At 56.5% G+C, this 18451-nt stretch overlaps 1 protein-coding gene across 3 annotated transcripts; it reads right to left on the bottom strand.

The window, feature by feature from the left end:
• Positions 1–742: 742 nt before the first annotated feature.
• On the bottom strand, positions 743–18327 carry ARHGEF19 (Rho guanine nucleotide exchange factor 19). 3 transcript variants are annotated; one of them, XM_079941102.1, is made up of 17 exons: positions 18303–18327; positions 18110–18200; positions 17477–17608; positions 10144–10587; positions 9438–9722; positions 9004–9264; positions 8423–8685; positions 7427–7587; positions 7170–7322; positions 6813–6942; positions 6593–6667; positions 6329–6418; positions 5992–6152; positions 3905–4063; positions 3507–3586; positions 1793–1897; positions 743–1330 (listed from the first exon to the last, which is right to left on the bottom strand). In XM_079941102.1, the coding sequence occupies exons 4-17, from the start codon at positions 10556–10558 to the stop codon at positions 1176–1178; spliced, it is 2493 nt and encodes an 830-aa protein (XP_079797228.1). In that variant the 5' UTR covers positions 10559–10587; positions 17477–17608; positions 18110–18200; positions 18303–18327; the 3' UTR covers positions 743–1175. The 3 variants fall into 3 exon arrangements, with proteins under 3 accessions (XP_079797228.1, XP_079797229.1, XP_079797227.1); XM_079941103.1 differs by lacking the exon at positions 18303–18327 and having other exon boundaries at positions 9004–9080; positions 9156–9264; positions 18110–18291; XM_079941101.1 differs by lacking the exons at positions 18110–18200; positions 18303–18327 and having other exon boundaries at positions 9004–9080; positions 9156–9264; positions 17477–17533.
• Between the last annotated feature and the right edge of the window lie 124 nt (positions 18328–18451).

An 18451-nucleotide genomic window follows, 5' to 3' on the forward strand; every position in this document is an offset into this window, starting at 1 on the left:
CATGGGCTTCAGTAGTTGTGGCTCGCAGGCTCTAGAGTGCAGGCTCAGTAGTTGTGGCACACGGGCTTAGCTGCACGTGGGATCTTCCCGGACCAGGGCTCGAAGCCATGTCCCCTGCATTGGCAGGCGGATTCTTAACCACTGTGCCACCAGGGATGCCCCAACCATATGTATTCTTATAGGAGGGAGGCAGAGGGAGATTAGACAGACACACAAAGAAGGCAATGTGACCGCGGAGGCAGAGAGTAGAGTGATGCGGCCACAAGCCATAGAATGCTGGCAGCCACCAGAAGCTGGAAGAGGCCAGGGAACAATTCTCCCCTAGAGCACATCTCCTCTACAAGACAGAGCACAGCCCGGCCGACACCTGGATTTTGGCTCAATGATACTGATTTCAGACTTCTGGTCAGAATTGCGATGGAATAAATTTCTGTTGTTTTAAGTCATCTAGTTTGTGCTAATTTGTTAAAGAAGCTGTAAGAAAAAAATCCAAGAACTAATATATTCTCTTTAATATTTAAGACTGTTTGAATCTGATATTTTGTTAATTGCAGCCCGAAGCAGCCTAACTGATATAGAGCCCCTCTCTCACCCTCCTCTGGTTAAGAGGTAAACTCTACAGAAGGGCCAATGCCCAGTGGGAGGCAGCCAGAGACCCTCCTGATCTTTAGCTGGGGAAATAGGGCTGGGGTGGAGGCAGCACCAAAAGGCTCACAGACTCCAAGCAAAGGCATTATGGGACTTTATTTACAGACAGGTCACAGCAACCAGGGCCCCCACAGGCTCAGGCCAGAAGACTCCAGATATATATACATGTACAGGTCCCAGCACCCAGCAGCACCACAGCCATTGCCAGCCAGGTCCCTGCCAGAGGGACCAAGAGTCAGGCAGTGTCGAGGGCAGGAAAGGGAGAGGGCCCCAGCCCTTGCCAGATATCAGAGGTCACAAGTTGTGGCCCCCAAGCCAGAGGAAGAAACTACCCTCGTCCCTGAATTGTGGACACTGAGTAGTATGACAGGGGAGAGCCCCTCCTGTGTCCAGCCTGTACTCTCAATGCCAGGTCTCGGAACAGAAGTCCCAGTGCCAGCATCTTGGGGCATGGAGACACTGCAGGCCCCCTCCAGGCCTGTCCAGGAGCCGGGTGTGGAGCAGGTGTCCCAGGCCATGGTTGCCCATCACACGGGCTCCCCCAGTTTGCTGGCGGCAGTTGTGATCCGCTTATTTTCCCGGAGGTTTCGGAGGCGGGCACTGAGGCTGCTGATCTCTTCCACGTAGGCCTGGGGCACCCACCCTTTCTCACCATCTGCCAGGCGGACCCCCTCCAGCCAGCCTAAGGGCACATAGGCCAGGAGTTGCATCAGTGGCATCAAAGGAACACCTGGGCTAGGTCTGCGAGGAAACACCTAGGCCCTGATACAAGCCTCGTCTGCAGCCCTGGGGCCGAGGTGACATCATCTCAGCATCCCCCAGATCCCGGAAGGAGCATGCCTCTAGCAGACTTGTAGATGAGCTTCTGACCTGTTTTTCCCGACATCCTCTCAGAAGGGATTTCCCACTCTCCCTCATCAGTTACTCTCAATCCTAATCTTTGCAAGCCGGAAGTTCCTCCTCTTGTCTAACTTGATTCTTTTTTTTAAATTTATTTTATTTATTTATTTTTTTTAACTTGATTCTTGAATGCTGTGGTTGACCAACACTTGCATAACCTTTTTCCTGTGCAGTCTTAGCTACCTAGCTACTTCCTGCCCACCGAAGCCCCATCAGGGCGGCCTTCCCAGGAGGCCCCTCTCACCATCACTGGTCCGGGTCCTCACTGCCAGGATGTCAGTCTTCTCCAAGGTCAGCTCGTCTGGCTGCAGTGCCTTGTATGTCCTGACACACTGAACCTGGGGGCGGTCTGAGAGCCCAAGGGAGAGTGAGGGAGTCCCCAGGGTAGGATGGGGCAGGGGGAGGCAGGGAGAGGCAGCAGAAGCAAATAAGGGCTGGGAGGGTAGTCTCTGCTGCTGCTTTTCCTCTGTCCACCCTGGCCACTCTTTTCTCTGACCCTAAACACAAGTTCTAGGTGAATCCAGTCTCTCCCGGCTTCAATACTGCTTCTGTGCCTGGGCTCTCATCTTCCCAGCTCAATTCAATACTTTGTTCCTGACTTCCTGGTCTAACTGCCCCAAGAAAGCCCCCACAAAACAGTAATGGTCCCTTTGTATGTCCCCTCATGCTACTCTGGTGTTCCCTCCAGTCCCTCCTTCTCAGCTGAGATTCAAGCCACATCACTCCCCCATTTATAATCCTCCAGGGCTTCCCGCTCCTCTTAGAATAAAATCCAAAGTCCTCCCCACAGCCTACAAAGCCCTACACAGTCTGGTGTGGCCCCCCGTGCTAACCTCCTCACCTCCCTTATCTTCCCCTCTCTCCTTCGCTCATGAAGCTCAGTCACACTTGTCACCCTGCTGTCCCTCAAACACTCTAGGCTCCCTCCTCCTTCAGGGCCTTTGCACTGGCTGTTCCGCCTGCCAGGAATGATTTTCCCCAGATCTTTTCATGGCTGCCCCTCCCCATCCTTCAGGGGCCTTCCCTGACCACCTCTTTGGAGTGGGAAGTTTACCCTCCAACCCAAACAGGACCTCTAGCTCAAGTCAGAGAATCAGCTCCAGTCCAGGCCCTCAGCCGCTTCTACCACACTAGGTGGGCTGGGAGTATCGGGAAAACCACAGGCCTTGGGGCTAGACCAGCTTATTGGCTGTATGACCTTGCAGGTTACCTAACATTCCTGGGCCTCAGTTTTCTCAGATAGGAAAAATGAATAGGATTTTTGACTAATGACTAATAGGATCGTCATGAGGATTAAATAAAATAAAGGCATATACAAAGCCCCTAGCACCCTGGCACATGGAAGGTACTGGGTGGAAGTGAGTTCCCTACCTTCCCCTTCATTAGCTTAGCCTTAACACCCTCTCTCAGAAACCTTCCAAAGCTACCTGGTACCCACTACACCAAGATGCTCTCTGATGGGGCTGCACCCTAGCTTACCAGCCTCATTTCATACCCAGAGAAGCCTCTGGCTCAACAGAGCAGATCCCTCATCCTACCACCCCCACTCCCATGCCCCAGCCACTCTGGTTCCCGTCCTCTTTGCAACTGATGCAACGCTAGAGACAGACCTGGGTTCCAGTCCCAGCTCTGCCACTTACTAGCTGAACTTGGACAAGTCACTTTACCTTTCTGAATCTGTTTTCTAACTTGTAAAATGGGGACGAAATGGGAGGATGTAAAAGGCTATGTCATCTCCAGGGTGCTACCTGTGCACGTGGAGGTTGGTCTGTCCTATGTCAAGCCTACCCATCCTTCAAGCTTTCACAGAGTTGCCCCTGCCTGCCCCAGGCCAGTTGATCTCTCTTCGCACTAGCCCCGCTGGCAACAGGACACCCGGGGCTGGAGGAAAGGGGAGAGCAATGAGGTACCCAGCCCAGGGAATGTGGCTCCAGTGGGGGTAGGGGGCAGGCTGTTACCTTCCCCCTCGCTGATGACCTCCCTGTCCTCCTGGGGGGTAGAGGGGCACATGGCTGAGATCCATCGCTGCTTCTCACTTCTAGGGAAAGGGGGTCTGAGTTGTCACAACATGCAAAGTGCAGTCTCCCAGGGCCAGGGTGGTGAAACCGGAGCTGGGAGAACTGGATACGATTTCCAGACCTGGGACCCAGAATTAGGTCTTCTCTACCCCAGGGCCCACCCACGGCCCTGTTCCCAAGCCGGTGCCCACCCAGCTCTGAGCATAAGAACAGAACAGGTGCAGGACACCCTGGATGCCAGCTCTGCCCATGTCCAGCCTTATGCCACCATCCTGAAGCCAGAGATAAAGGCCTTGTGCCTGCCGGGGGGTCCTCTCCCCACACCCAAGCCCACTCACTCTGTCCGGGCCCTCAGCAGGAACTGGTGCTTCGTGTGCTGCCCATGGAGGAGTTGAAGGAGGAACACGTGGCCAGGGATGCCCTGGAGCTTCAGGCTCAGGTCCTTCACCTGCAGCTCAGCCATCCTGGCGTGGACGAAGACGGCGAATTTCCCCAGCCTGCAGGACCAGAGGAGGCGAGGTCAGCCCGGCCCCCACCCTCAGGACGAGATGAGTTCTGATTGCAAGAGAGGAGAAGGGGTCACCTGTCCCTCTAGGTCCCTCCTCAAAGAAACCTGGCTGCACAGGGCACCGCTTCCCTGGCAGCCAGCAAAGTCCCTAAAAGGAACAGGGGCTCCATTCGTGCTGGCTCACTGACAGAGGTGGAAGGTGATGGAGACCAGTCCCTGGCCCCCAGGCACACTTTCCACTTCTCTCTGAACCTCTTCCTGGAGGCTCTGCTCCAAAGAACTAACTGGGCAGCTCCCCTGATGAGATCTATGGACTGTTTCGTGTCTGACTCTCTAACTGGTAGAGAAGCTGAACTTTGTCTCGTTTGCCGCTGTATCCCAGCGCCCAACACTGCCAGGCCCACTGTTTGGGTCTGATAAACCCTTATGGGAAGGATGCGTGGGTGGGTGGGTCAAGGATGTTCCATAAATTCCTTCATCTCAACCCATCTAAACAAAACCAGTATCTCCTACCCCAAACCAGGTCCCTTCACTGTTCCCCATTCCAGTGAAAGACGCCACCAAGTTGCCCAAAAGGAGACTCAGTCATTCTCACCTCTTTCCTCCCTCTCCCCCGACACCCAACCAGTAGCTGTGTCCTATCTGTCTACCTCCTTATGGTCCCCAGAATCCAGTTATCCCCAAGCCCATTACCACTTCTGGAGCATCTACTCTCATTTGGGCAGTTACAAGAGCTTCTGGTCTCTGCCCTTCCGGCCCATTCTCCAAATTGGCCTGGAGTAAATATCACGCCTCTGCTTAACTCCCCATGTTCCCTACTGCCTTCAGAAAGTCTAGCCTTCCTGCCATGACTTTCAACATCCCAACTTCCTTCTCCTGCCCTTCCCCCTCTATAAATCCAGCCATACTAGGCTTCATCGTCTCCCAAACATACTCTGCTCTTGTACCCTTCTGTGACTTGGCTATATCCCCCCAAATTCCTCTACCTGAAAAACTCCTACTTATCCTTCAAAACCCAACTCAGATGTTCCTTCCTCTGTGAAACTTTACTGATTCTCACCCCACACCAGGGGATACTACAGTATACTACCCCCTTCCATCAAAACCCTGAACAGGTGGTTATCAGGATGTATTTTCACTGGTCTGAGAGCTCCTACACACTTTGGAGGGCCCAGTATAGAACAGGGATTCAGTGATGCATCATTGAATGAATGAGTAAATCAGCAATGAACTCTTTTCACAGCATAGGATGTCCATCCTTTTCATGGCATACGATGTCCCATCCAGAGGCTTACATCATTCCAGAAGTCTCTCCCTCATCCCAAACTTATAATAATCAAGGCTAATACTGAGTGAATGTTCATTATGTACCAGGCACTCTGCTAAACTCTTCACATATTATCACATTGAATCTCCCTTCTATTTTACATATGGAAGACAGGATAGTACAATAGTTAAGAGCCTGCGACCTGGCATCAGACAGACCTGGCCTCCTCCTGGCTCCTGCACTTACTAGCTCCATGATCTTGAGAAAAACAAGGGAGACTACTTCTCAGGAAGATGATTAGAGGATTAAAGGGAACAATCCACACCGCATGCCTGGAACAGAATACACGCTCAGTAAATGTTGATCAGTATCATTATGACTCAGAGGAGACTGGGACTCTAGGGTTGTGCTTTTAATCTCTGCTCCAATTAGCTTAAGCTCAGAGCAGCTTCAAAGTTCTTGGCACACAGTTCAGCCCTTGATTCTCAGGTCCAGGAAATGGACTTGCCCTAGCTCTGCCTTTCCTAGGGGAACCTCCAAGGCTCAGGGAGCCCTGGGAGCACAGCCTGTCAGATGGACTGATTGTGAGCCCGTTGGCGGGGAAGAAGAGAGCTCCACTCTCATCTACACCCACCCCCGCCCCGACTCACTCCTTCCTCCGGGAGAGCAGCAGGCAGTCGTTGAAGAGGTGCAGGTAGACTGCCTTGCTGGACAGCTTCAGCTTGGAAGGGGGTGCTGCGGGCAGCGGGGCCAGCTCCACCAGCTCCCCGTGCCGAACCAGCCAGCGGGCCTGCGAGATCAGCGGGAAGATCTGGGAGGAGAGAGGAGGCAAGCGGGAGCCCAGGTCAGGCCGGGGGCAGCGGGGCAGAGAGCACAGGGCAGGGGATGGGAGGGCTGGACAGTGATGAACTGGCTTGCAGCCCCCAGGGAAGGAGGAGACAGGGCTGTCCCTTCGCGTGCCCCATCCTATCGGCTGCGGTCACGCACCTTGCCCTCAAAGTGGATCTTCTTGCTCAGGTGGATGAGCTCCTCCGTCCTCTTCATGGACTGCACACTGGCATTGCACTCTTGTACCAGCTGGGGAGACCAGAGGTGGGTCACCTGCAGCGCCCCCTACCCCGGCTCCCAGAGCCCAGCCTCAGGCTCCCACCTGGGGACCAGAGACTCTGAAGGCTGGGGCTCCTTTAGAGGCACACAGGGATTCCGGGGAGGCCCTTGGAAGCCAGACATCCCCCGCCCTGCCGAGCTCACCTCCTTGAGTGCATTGAAGGCCTTGGTGGCCATGTCTTCGTCTTCTGAACCCTGTGCTGTCCGTTTCAGGATGTTCTGGAGGGTGGGGTCAGCACAGTGAGGCAGGCTGTGACCTCTCCCAGTGACCCTGCCCAGCTGTGGGTGCCCGGAAGGAGCTGCGGAGGGCACAGCAGCATCTCCCCCACCCAGCCCTCCCCACAGCCTGGTGCCCTCTAGGTACCTCCACCAGCATCTTGAGGCGGGTGATCCTCTGAAAAGGCAGGATGAGGAAGGAGGTGAGGGGCAGACGCTGGCACACGGGAGACTCCTCCAGGCGAGCCAGGATGCTGGGGAACTTGGGGTTCTCCAGGCTGGAAAATGGGGAGAGGGGAGGGTCTGCGATCACAGGTGACCCTGAACTTCTGGATCCACGACTCCAGCCACCCCATTTGTCCTTGAGGTGCGTTCTCAGGAGAGAGCCCTTCTCAGGTACCCTTCCCCTCCCAGGTCACCCTTCCTCACCCAGTCCTCTGCGCCTACTGCTGCCTGAGACTCCCCTATCCTCCCCCACCTCCCCTTTCAGAGCCCCCAGCCCTACAGCAGCCGCTGGTAGGTGCGCTCCTGATAGGCCTGGTTGGTGACATAGGGCAGGTAGACGCGGCGGAAGGCCGGACAGTGGTGCAACACAATATCGCACACGCTGAAGCGCAGGACATCGGCCTCCAACCGCTGCTCCAGGTCCTGTAGGAACCTGAAAGGTCAGAGAGGGGTCAGGGCCGGCACCAGGATGAGACCCCAGATATGGGACCCCAGGCTCGGTCCCTGATTCCCGGCGAGGCCAGACCACTCCCTCACCTCTCGCTGGTGCTCTTGACCTCGGGCAATTTGGAGAACAGCCACTGCTTGTCCTGCACCCCCAGACACTCACTCAGCTCGGTCGAGCCTAAGAAGTGGCCCACGGCCACCGACAGGCTGTGGATGTATGAGGCCTCGGACGTAATCAGCTCAAATTTGGCCTGAGTGAGGGCGGACGCAGGATTGAAAAGGCGGAACCAGCCCACGCTGAATGCGACCGCTTCGCCCACCACGCACACCCCAAGCCCTGGACACCACCTCCTTAGACGTAGCTGCACTCCGGTGTCGCCTCCCCTTCTCTAGCCTCACCCAGGATCTGGCGCCAGATGGGGTTCGGAGACACGCCTCCTGCTTCTTGCGATTGTCCAAACCCTACTGCAGCCCTGGTTTGCGCCCTTAGCTCCGCCCATCCAGCCGGGCCCTAGTCTTCTGATGGCCCTGCCCCTCCCTGGTGCGCCCTCCCATGAGCCCCGCCCTCCCTCCGACCCCGCCCCTGCTCTTCTCGCTAGGTCCTGCGCGCACCTTGCGTTTTGCGCTCTGCATGGCTCCCCCAGCCCAGTCCCCGCTTTCAGTGTTCTCTGTCATAAGGCCCAGCCAGATTCCGCCCTTCCTCTGGCCCTGCCCTATCCTAGGCCTTGCCCCGTTGACACCGCCCCTCCATCGAGCTTCCCCACTCGCCTTTGACTCCAGGGCTCCTGCGTCCTCGCTTGCATCCAGCCTCACCTTGTCGTGTTCTAGACCCATCTTCCCCATTGACAGCCCCTCTTTTGTGGCCCCTCTTTCCCCGCTGGATCCCATGCCCACCTACTGCAGTTTGTAGTCCCGCTGGCCGGGTACCCCTGCGGCCCGCGTCGCCTTAGTCCGCGGACCACCTTACTCCGCGGACCACCTACTCCTGACCCCGCCCCTTATGTGGCCCCGGCCTCTTTGGGCCCCAGGACCGCCTCCCACGGCTGGCAGTCCCGCCGGCCCCGCCCGCCGGGTCCCGGCGCCCACCTCCTGCAGTTTACAGTCGCGCAGGCTCAGCGTAGCCAGGACGCCGCTGCCGCGCACGTCGGGGATGTCTTGCCACAGCGAGAAGGTGGAGCCTCGCGCCGAGCGCTGCGCCCGGAAGGAGCTGCTCGGGGAGAGGTTGGCGCGCGGCGGCCCGGGCCCCTCCTCCGCGCCCTCGGCCTCGTCCCCCGGACCCTCCTCCTCGCGCTGCTGCCGCCGCAGTTCGCGGGCGCTGGCCACGTCGCTATATTCCTGGTAGAGGACCGCTGGGCGGGGAGAGGGGCGGGGGAGGGCCGTGGGGCGCCCGCCAGCCCTGCCCGGCTCTTCCCAGGCTCCCCCGAGGGCCCGCCTCGCTTCACCAGCCTTTCCGATGGTTCGGATAGCGGGACTCAGTGAATTCATTAATTCACTCACTCATTCCACGAACACTACTTGAGCACCAATTGCGTGCTAGCCCCTGTGCTGGATACTGAGAGTTCAATTCTCTCCCTCTCACAAGAGCCCTACCTCTCAACTCTCCAAACCCCAGTTTCCCAGTACACCAAAGCCCCCAGACCCTTCCTCGGTGACCCCCTCCCACGTACAGTTAAGGAGGAACCGTGACTGGCGCCGCTCGCTGGCGCTTCTGGAACCCGGAGCCGGCTCTTCCTGCGCATCTAGCCTAAGAAAGGGAGTGTCAGGGCCCTTCTTCACCTGTACCCCGCCTCGGACCCAAGGCCGCAGTGGGAGGTGGTACCTGGGCTCGGGCCAGCTGCCGTGGCCCCCGCTCAGGTCAACAAGAGCCGGCATCGCCATAGCGTCCACCCGCATCTCTACACTGCGCGACTCTCTTCCAGACGCTTTCCCTGGAGGGGGCAAGAGCTGAGGGAGGGTGGCCCCAAGAGTGGCGCTGGGCACCGGGGCACCACCACACTCCAGTTGACCAGGCCCCAGTCTCAGGTATCCAGTGAGCGTGAGCTGTGCCCCACCCCGCGTCTGGCTCTTGGGCTGTTCTTAGGGCCCGGGGAGGAGGCTGTACCTTCCCGGGCAGCAGCTCCAGGGCCTGACCCTGGGGTCAGTGCCCTGGCTGCCGAATTCCGTCCCAGGCGCAGGGAAGAGTGCAACCGGGTCATCAGCTCAGAGGCTGAGAAGCGCCTCCGCTCAGGCCCCTCGAGGCCCACTCGGGTGGGCCCAGGCAGCTCCAGCGGCCTAGGCTCTGCTGTGCTCAGGGCCTGTTCTGTCGCCTGGCTTGGCTCTAGGAAGACAGCATGGGCCTCAGGGCTGCCAAGGGCCTCTTCTTGCTGGTACACCCGCATCTTGCGCCCTGCAGGGGGAGGTGGGGTGAGAGAGAATAGGCTGGCACCCACTGGGGTCTCTCCTCTCCTCCCTGCCACCGCTCTGTGGCCCTGAGCATCAGCGGGATGTGCCTATGAGAAAGGCCAATGTTTTTGCCGGGTACTTTCCCCAGAGTAATGGGATCAACAAGAGGGGCAGAGAGGAAGCAAAGTGCCTGACTGCAGTTGGCAACGGGTGGGCAAAGGACCAGGGAGGCCAGGCCAGCCACTCACTGTGTAACCTCGGACAAGTCACTTGCCTCCCCTGAGCCCCAGTTCCCTTATCACTAAAATCTATCACTTGTCCCACCTATTTGGGGAATTTGGGGGCTTACGGGTCCTAAAAGAGCCACCCAACCTCTTCCTCGTCCTCCCCACCAGGCCACCCCCCCCCCACCCTGAGTGACTCACAGGCTGACTTCTTCTCCGAGCCGTGGCTGGCCCGGCGCTGTGGCTGTAGGTGCTGGGAACTCCAGGGTCCCTCCAGAGCTGGGGACTGGGCACTAGGACAGTGTGGCCAGCTGCCAGCCCTGCTGGGCCGCATTCCCCCACCGGTAGAGATCTCGGTGTCTGGGCCTCCTGGGGATGGTGGCCATAGCAGCCCTTGGAGAGGAGCAGGGGTCCCCAGAGACCAGCGGCTGCCAGGTGCCTGCAGCTCCTCTGGAGCGACGGGGAAGAGATCCAGACACACAGGGCTCGGGGGCTGCAGGGTGGGCAACTCCGCAAAGGACAGACTCTCCTGCTGGCACACAGCTACTGGGCGGTGGGCAGTGCCAGGTGGCCCAGCCAGATGGGACTGGAGGGCGGGAGGTGGCCCACAGTCCATTCCTCCTTTGCTCTGCCACCCACCTGGGCCTGCAGGGGAGAAGGCATCAGAGCGAGACACAGGACAGCAGGGCTGGCCAGTAAGCACCATGTCCTGGAGACCTGGACAAAGCCTTGTGTACACACATCTGTACAAGCACACACACACCTTATTATATAGTAATAGCTGATGCTTACTTGGCACTTACTGAATGACAGGCCAAGTACTTTACACATCTTATTTCATTTAATCCTCACAACAACCCCGAGTTGATACTATTATTAGCCCCTTTTTATAGGTGACGAAAGTGAGGCACAGCAGTTGTTATTTGGTAAATAATGGAGCGAGGATTCAAACCCAGGCAGTCTAGCTTCTGAGTCTGTGCTCTGAAGCACCTTGCACCTTTCCTGACTCTCACTGACATGCAATCAGACATACAGATACGCACATTGTCACGCAAACCCATGTCTGTTCCATGCACATCCACACACATTTTCTTCCAAGTATACACATTGACATACATACTTGCACGGATATACTCAGACATTTCTAATTCGCAGGCTCACACACATTTTTATACAAGTACATATATTCACTCAGACTTTCACAAACACATGATGACCCATCAGATATTTCCATATCCACTCAAGTTTTCTCACACTCCTGTTCCATTCACACTCACACACCATGATGCAGATACAAACACACAGGCCCAGAAATCCTTGCTTTGGTGTTACCCAACCTCCCCTCCCGCGCCCAGAGTTGTAGCCTTTAGCGCTGAGTGGTGCCCACACCCATGCCAAGCTGGCTGGGAGGGTCACACACTGGCAGGCGGGCCACCACGCAGATCAGACTGGGCCCTCCCAAGAGACGGGCAGGGAAGTGCCCCAGCCCCTCAGCTTGGGGTGAGGGAGGGGTTCTTCCCTACCCCAGCTCCCCGCCCCAGGATCGGGCCAGGCTGAATGGGTCCTCTCTGGGCAGGACGTCGTCCCGAGGCAGGCTGCCGGAGCCTCAGGACAGGTCTACTGATCAAGGGGTCTGAGCCCCCCCAGCCCTTGCCCCGTGGCCCTTTGCCGGCTGCCCTCCTGCAGCCCCTCACCTCTCCAGCCAAGGCCCACAGCTGATGTCGCTCGGCTGCTCCGGCAGGGGAAGCCCTCTCTCTGCCCAGCTGGCTGGGGGAGATCCCACCCAGACAAAGAGTTTGATTCATCAAACCCTGTGGTAAGGCAAGCGGGTAGGGAGGGAGGGAACAGGCAGCGGGCTGGGCGGGGGCCTACCCTAGCCTGGCCTCGCTGTGGGCAGGCTGGGCAGCGAGGACCCCCCAGAGGCCCCTTCAGGCCAAAGGGGCAGTGCCCAGCCTCGCAGGGCCAGGAGACCCAGGAGACAGAGACTGAGAGACCGAGGGACTGAGACCTGGAAAACTGAGACCCTTTAGACAGCAACCCAGAAACCAAGACCCCAAAGCACTCAAAACCAGAAAACCACAGACGCTGAGACATTCAGGGACCCAGAGATGGAGACACAGAGACAGAGACACTGAAAATTTCAGACAGACCAGATATTCAGAGACAGATGTGAAGCCCGGAAAAACTCGGGGAGACACATGGGCAAATGTTTCATGCCCCGCAGGATTGCCAGTCTCGTGGGGAAGCCAGAAATGAAAACAGTTACAATCCAGGTTGGCAAGAGCCAACCCAGAGGAACCATCAGATTAGGGTGCTGGGCTCCGCTCAACCCGGGCATTCCAGGAAGGCATCCTGGAGGAAGTGAGAGTGAACTGTTCTGGCTGAAATACCCAAGGACCCAGGTCCACAGAGATAGGGAGAAAGCCTCGGCCTGAGAGAAACAGTGACAGTGTCAGTGACCCTGGGAGAGAGGGAAAGAGGGGAGGACCCAGTGGAGGACAGCTGGATCTGTGACTGGGTCCCACTCTCTGCAGTCCGTCAACCTGCTTCCCCTGCTTTCTCATCCCCTGCCTGGAGTACAGGTAGGGTGGCTGCTCCTGAGGGACAGTTTCTCCTCCAGACTCTCCCCACAGGGAGCAAGTCTCTTCTTATCTGGTAAATGGGACAGTCATGCTTCAAAACGCTAATAGGAGAATTAAGAATAATTTAGGGGGCGCTTCCCTGGTGGCGCAGTGGTTGAGAGTCCGCCTGCCGATGCAGGGGACGCGGGTTCATGCCCCGGTCCGGGAGAATCCCACGTGCCTCAGAGCGGCTGGGCCCGTGAGCCATGGCCGCTGAGCCTGCGCGTCTGGAGCCTGTGCTCAGCAACGAGAGAGGCCACGACAGTGAGAGGCCCGCGTACCGCAAAAAAAAGAATAATGCAGGGGGACTTCCCTGGCAGTCCAATGGTTAAGACTCCTCGCTCCCAATGCAGGGGGGCACAGGTTCAATCCCTGGTCGGGGAACTAAGATCCTGCATGCCTCACGGCGCAGCAAAAAAAAAAAAAAAAAAAAAGAATAATGCATATGAAGCACCTATCACACAGTGGGAGCTTTGCAGTTGACAGTCATTCTTCTGAGTGTTATTAGTCTTTCTCTAGTCAGATGGATGGCTTCAGCCATCGCAGAATTAGGGAAACTGAGGCAGTGAGGGTGAGACACACCCTATTTTGTAGGAGCATGTGGCAGGAGACACAGGGGACCACTGCCCACCAGACAGGTCTCTTTCTCTGCTGGAATCAGAAGTCCTTAACACAGAAGTCCCTCTTGCTTCTGTGGGTACACATGTGCAAGAATACACACTCTGCTCCCTTGTATTCTGGGTGATTCTCTCCACTTGGGTTCTGGAAGCCCCTAGAGGGCAGGGAGGAACCCCCTGCCCTTGTCAGTTGCAGGGACAAATGAGCAAAACATGGAACCCTTGGGGCAGGAGCACCCCCAATTTTTTTTTTTTTTTTCGGTACGCAGGCCTTTCACTGTTGTGGCCTGTCCCATTGCGGAGCACAGGCTCCGGACGCGCAGGCTCAGCGGCCATGGCTCACGGGCCCAGCCGTTCTGCGGCATGTGGGATCTTCCCGGACCGGGGCATGAACCTGTGTCCCCCGCATTGGCAGGCAGACTCTCAACCACTGCGCCACCAGGGAAGCCCGCACCCCCAATTTTTAAAAAAATTTCTTTTTTTGGCCATGCCACGCGGCATGCGAGATCTTAGTTCCCTGACCAGGGATCGAACCTGTGCCCCCTGTCATGGAAGCGCAGAGTCCTAACCACTGGACCACCAGGGAATTCCAAGGAGCACCCCCTATTAAAGCCTCAGAGGAGAAGGCTGAGTAAATGGAGGGGGCGTGTAAGGCCTCCTCAGGGGCCACAAGGCTGGAGGCAGGTCCCTAGGGAGGAAGTCAGGAGTGGGTCAGCCTCCACCTCCGTCCAGGCCAAGGGACAATGAGAATGACCCATCTAGCCAGGATGCCAGCCCTGTGGCCTTCCATGGATGTTGTCCACTCAGCCTCAATGCTGGGGACCAAGGAGGGGCAGAACTATGTTCATAGTGTTTATAGCTTATCCCTGCTAGAAGAAGAAAAAAAAAAAAACCTCAGGAAGAGACTGGCCCCAGGTAACAGAGGGACATTACCTGCCCAAGACATTGTCACGGGATACTCTAGTGCCCACTAGGCAAGGGTCATTCTGGAACCCACAGGGGAAAACCCCTGCCAACGTTCAAGGCCCTGCGTTGACACTGGCCTTAGGCAAATCATAGCCTGGGCCTGGGCCTGAGTGTGCCCATCTGTAGAGCAGCCCCTAGGGCCCCTCTCAGCCACCCCACCTAGGAAACTTTGGTCATCGTGAGTATCTCTGCAGGCTGAGAAGGATGGGCAGGGCCAGAAAGTGTCCCATCCAGTGGGCACTGCTAATCACATGGACAATGGGCCCACTTGGTAAGGCTGGCAGGGAAGGTCCCTGGACACTACTATGGTCCGGAGAAAGCATCTCTGACCTCCTGTGCCCAGCTTTTCCCTTCCCCCTCCCTGGTGCCCCCTGCCCTGCTGCCTGAGGAGTAGGGCCCTGCCAGGGCCCCTCTTCTCCTTAAGGGACAAGGCCAAGTGGGAGGTCATGACTGGAAAGGGAATCCAGGCCAAACAGGCTGTGGAGCCCCAAGAGGCCTTAAGTGTGTGGGAGCCAGGATCAGAGGCCAGGCAGGCTGCACAAAGGACTCGCTTGGGAAGACTGGCGGGAGGAGGAAGGGGTTGCTGGCAGCCAGGTGGGGCCCTACCTCAGCCAGGGAGCTCCGTCCAGCCTCCAGCACGGTCCAGGGCTCCAGGACACCCTGAGAGCTCTGGGGATGCAGCCGGGTCCTCAGGGGGCGATGTCAGCATGGCCCCTGAGCCAGGCAATGCAAGCTCCCGGGTATTGTGTGGGGCAGGGAGAAGGGGAGGCAAGGGCGGAGGGAACCTCGCGGGCGGGCAGGCGGCTGTCTCAACGTGCCTGCTCCCCGCCCCCCTTTCCCAGAACCGGTTTGGCCAGTCTGAGGTACAAGAGGGGGGCTGGAACAATGGGAGTCCTATGCCCAGGAGAGGCTCTGAAGGACCCCAGACCGACATCCTAAAGATGGGGGAGGCACTGCTTTTCCTCCCAGGGGACAGACAGGTCACCCCTCTTCTGGAGCTTCCCAAATGTGAGATGTGCTCAGGGGGCTTCTTGGGGCTGGGGAGCATCCTGGGAGTTTTGCAGAGAAACTCCCAAGCCTTGGTCTCCTCAGGGATCCTGAGAACTCTGCAGTGTGTTGATCCTCTCTGAGCCTGCTACAGCATCTATAAAGGGATCACTCATCTCTATGGTTGGGAGACGGAAATCGTGAAAGCCAGTGATGTGACACACCTGGCACCATCCTGGCCATCCTCCCAGCATCACAGCTCCTCATGAATGATCTGTCCTCCCCTGCTACCTGTAATGACCCACCCTCACCATCTCCAACAGCCTCCTCCACCAGACTTCCCAGGCTCTAGTCCACACTGAATGAGCCCTCAAAAAACCAATTCAATGTCCCGAATGGATGAAGAAGATGTGGCACATATATACAATGGAATATTACTCAGCCATAAAAGGAAACGAAATTGAGTTATTTGTAGTGAGGTGGATGGACTTAGAGTCTGTCATACAGAGTGAAGTAAGTCAGAAAGAGAAAAACAAATACCGTATGCTAACACATATATATGGAATCTAAAAAAAAAAGAGGTTCTGAAAAACCTAGGGGCAGGTCAGGAATAAAGACGCAGATGTAGAGAATGGACTTGAGGACACGGGAAGGGGGAAGGGTAAACTGGGACGAAGTGAGAGCGGCATGGACATATATACACTACCAAATGTAAAATTGCTAGTGGGAAGCAGCCACATAGCACAGGGAGATCAGCTCTGTGCTTTGTGACCACCTAGAGGGGTGGGATAGGGAGGGTGGGAGGGAGATGCAAGAGGGAGGGGATAGGGGAATATATGTATACATATAGATGATTCACTTTGTGATACAGCAGAAACTAATACACCATTGTAATGCAATTATACTCCAATAAAGATGTTAAAAAAAAATTCAAATAGCCCAGTGGTATGCAATCTTTGCATGCCTTCTTTTTTTTTTTTGGCCACGCAGTGAGCCTTGTGGAATCTTAGTTCCCCGACCAGCAATTGAACCCCCCGCCCTGGCAGTGAAAGCGCCGGAGTCCTAATGGACCACAGGGAATCCCCTTCGCATGCCATTTATTTGAGCAATTGGTAATTGCCAGACACTTAATATGAAGATGTATACAAATACTAATACTCACGTTGCTTAACAACTCTTATTGTACACTCACTGTGTGCCAGGCACTGTTCTGAGCACTTCACATAAATAATCATTTAATATCCACCACAACCCAGATAGATACTGTTACTGCTCCTACTTACCAGATGAGGACATGAGACTTGTACATGTTAAGTACATTATCCCATTTAAATCTCTCATCAGTTCTATGAAGTCCCTATCTTACAAATGATGAAATTGAACTTGCCCAAGGTCACACAGCAAATAAAAGTCAGAATTCATATTCAGACCCAGGTCTGTGACTCCACCACCAATCTGTGCCCTTAACTACTGCCCAGTACTGTCTCACCAGGCTTTGCGGAGGATCTGGTGAAAAGTGTGTGGAAGTCCATTGGGAGGTGTCTCAGCTGACCTAACTATAGACACTTTCATTACTATTGACACACTACAGGTCTTGATGAGCATACAGGGCAAGAGGTCCACGCCCAGACCCTAATGAGCTCTCCCTTACCAACTGCTGACCATTCAGTTCAGAGAGGTTAGGTCCCTTCACTCCTTCATATCCACTTCGCCCCCCAGAGCACAGTCACATAATGAGGAGACACTGCACAGAGTGGTTGGGGACCAGATGTCCATGGAGAGGTGGCACGCTGGGGCGCAGAGAGGATTATTGTCAGCGTTGCACATAGAGCAGGACACTGGAAACATGAAGAGGGAGGCAATGCAGGACTAGGGGTCTTCAGAGAACCCCAGCCCTCTCATCCCAACTCCAGGGCCGACCTTGGGGCCGCTGGCCAGGGTACTGCCCAGACCCCTAGCTGGAAGCAGAGGACCCCAAAGGAGGGAGGATCCTGGGGGAACTAGGGTCTTGGAAGGGCAGTCTCTCCTCACTCGACCCTACGTCCTGGGCTCTGGGAACAGCGCCCTTGCTGCAGTGGACGGAAAGCAAGGCTAGGTTAGGCTGAGCAGGAGGGCCCTCCAGAGCAGAAGCGACAGTGGTGGAAACAGTGTAAAAGAAGGGGCGTGGCGTGCGCGGAGCTGGATGAAGAGGGAGGCCAGGCGAAAATTTGAGGGCAAGCGGCCAATCCTCCCCCTGGGCGAGGCCAAACAAGAGGGCGGGGCAAGAAAGCAGAGCCTAGGCCTGGGGGCAGGCATAGGGGCGCGGTCAGAGGGGTGGGGCCAGGGTCCGTGGGCGGTGCTAACCGAAAGTAGCGCCTCCCTGTCGTCCTCCAGCGCCTGCTTGGCCAGGTAACGCTCGCGCTTTATCTTGGTAGCCAGGGCGGCTGGCACGTCGGGCACGAGCCAGGCGATGAGGCCCAGGAAGAACACCACGTGCTGGGGAGAAGGAGGGGCCAAAGAGAAGGACTGCTTTAGCAATCTTAATCTGCCGAGCGTTTACTAAGTGCAAGGCACTGTTCTGAGGGTTTCGGGTATTCATTCAGTTAATCCTCACAACTCTAGGAGGTGAGTAAATTACTTCCCCTGTTTTACCTGTAAAGAAACCGAAGCATAAAGAGGTCCTCATTTGCCCAAAGACAGGGAGGCATAATTCGAACCCCTTAACACTAGGGACCCTGTTAGAATCAGAGCTAGAGAAAGAGGATCTTGAGCAAAGCTGGAAGGAGCTCCAGGGCTGTTGCCAAGAGACAATAATAGTAGTAGTCGTGACATTAATTCACTGCGCACCCACTATGCTGTGCAAGTACTTGCCACTGAATCTTCAGAGCGATCCTATGAAGTAGATCCTATTCTGTAATATACCCCGTTTACAGCCAGTCAGCCGCACAGCCTGAACTTGGACCCGGGTCCGTCCGACGCACAGATGGCTGAGCCTACCTCGAAGGCGATGATGAAGCCCAGACGCACAGCCAGCAGCTTCCAGTAGAAGAGGGTGAGATTCCTCTGAGCGTCGCGAAAGCCCTTGTACCTGGGTTGAGGAGGGCGCGGGGTCCCGCGAGGTTCTCGACTCCGCGACCGGCACTCCCACCCCTCCCCACCCTAGAGCCTGGCCCTGCCAGGTTAGCAGTACCCTCAGCCAGCTCTGCCCTCTAGCCGCCCCCTAGACTCAGCTTCCTGCCCTCCCAGTTAGGCCCCGCCCCACCCCTCCCACAAGCTCACTGCCCCGCCTCCAGATTCAGCACCCCGCCCCCAGCCAGGCCCAGCGGGTCCGCAGACTCA

The sequence above is a fragment of the Stenella coeruleoalba genome, assembly GCF_951394435.1.
Source record: "Stenella coeruleoalba genome assembly, chromosome: 1".
In the NCBI taxonomy this organism is placed as follows: domain Eukaryota; kingdom Metazoa; phylum Chordata; class Mammalia; order Artiodactyla; family Delphinidae; genus Stenella; species Stenella coeruleoalba.

What these genes read in the sequence shown, in the direction of transcription:
- ARHGEF19 (XM_079941102.1), bottom strand. Translation starts at nt 10,558, where the DNA reads ATGGACTGTGGGCCACCTCCCGCCCTCCAGTCCCATCTGGCTGGGCCA. An exon ending in TGGAGCTGCTGCCCGGGAAG is followed by an intron (nt 9,265 to 9,437) that starts GTACAGCCTCCT and finishes TGCCCCCTCCAG; the next exon opens with GGAAAGCGTCTGGAAGAGAG. An exon ending in GTCACGGTTCCTCCTTAACT is followed by an intron (nt 8,686 to 9,003) that starts GTACGTGGGAGG and finishes CTCCCCGCCCAG; the next exon opens with CGGTCCTCTACCAGGAATAT.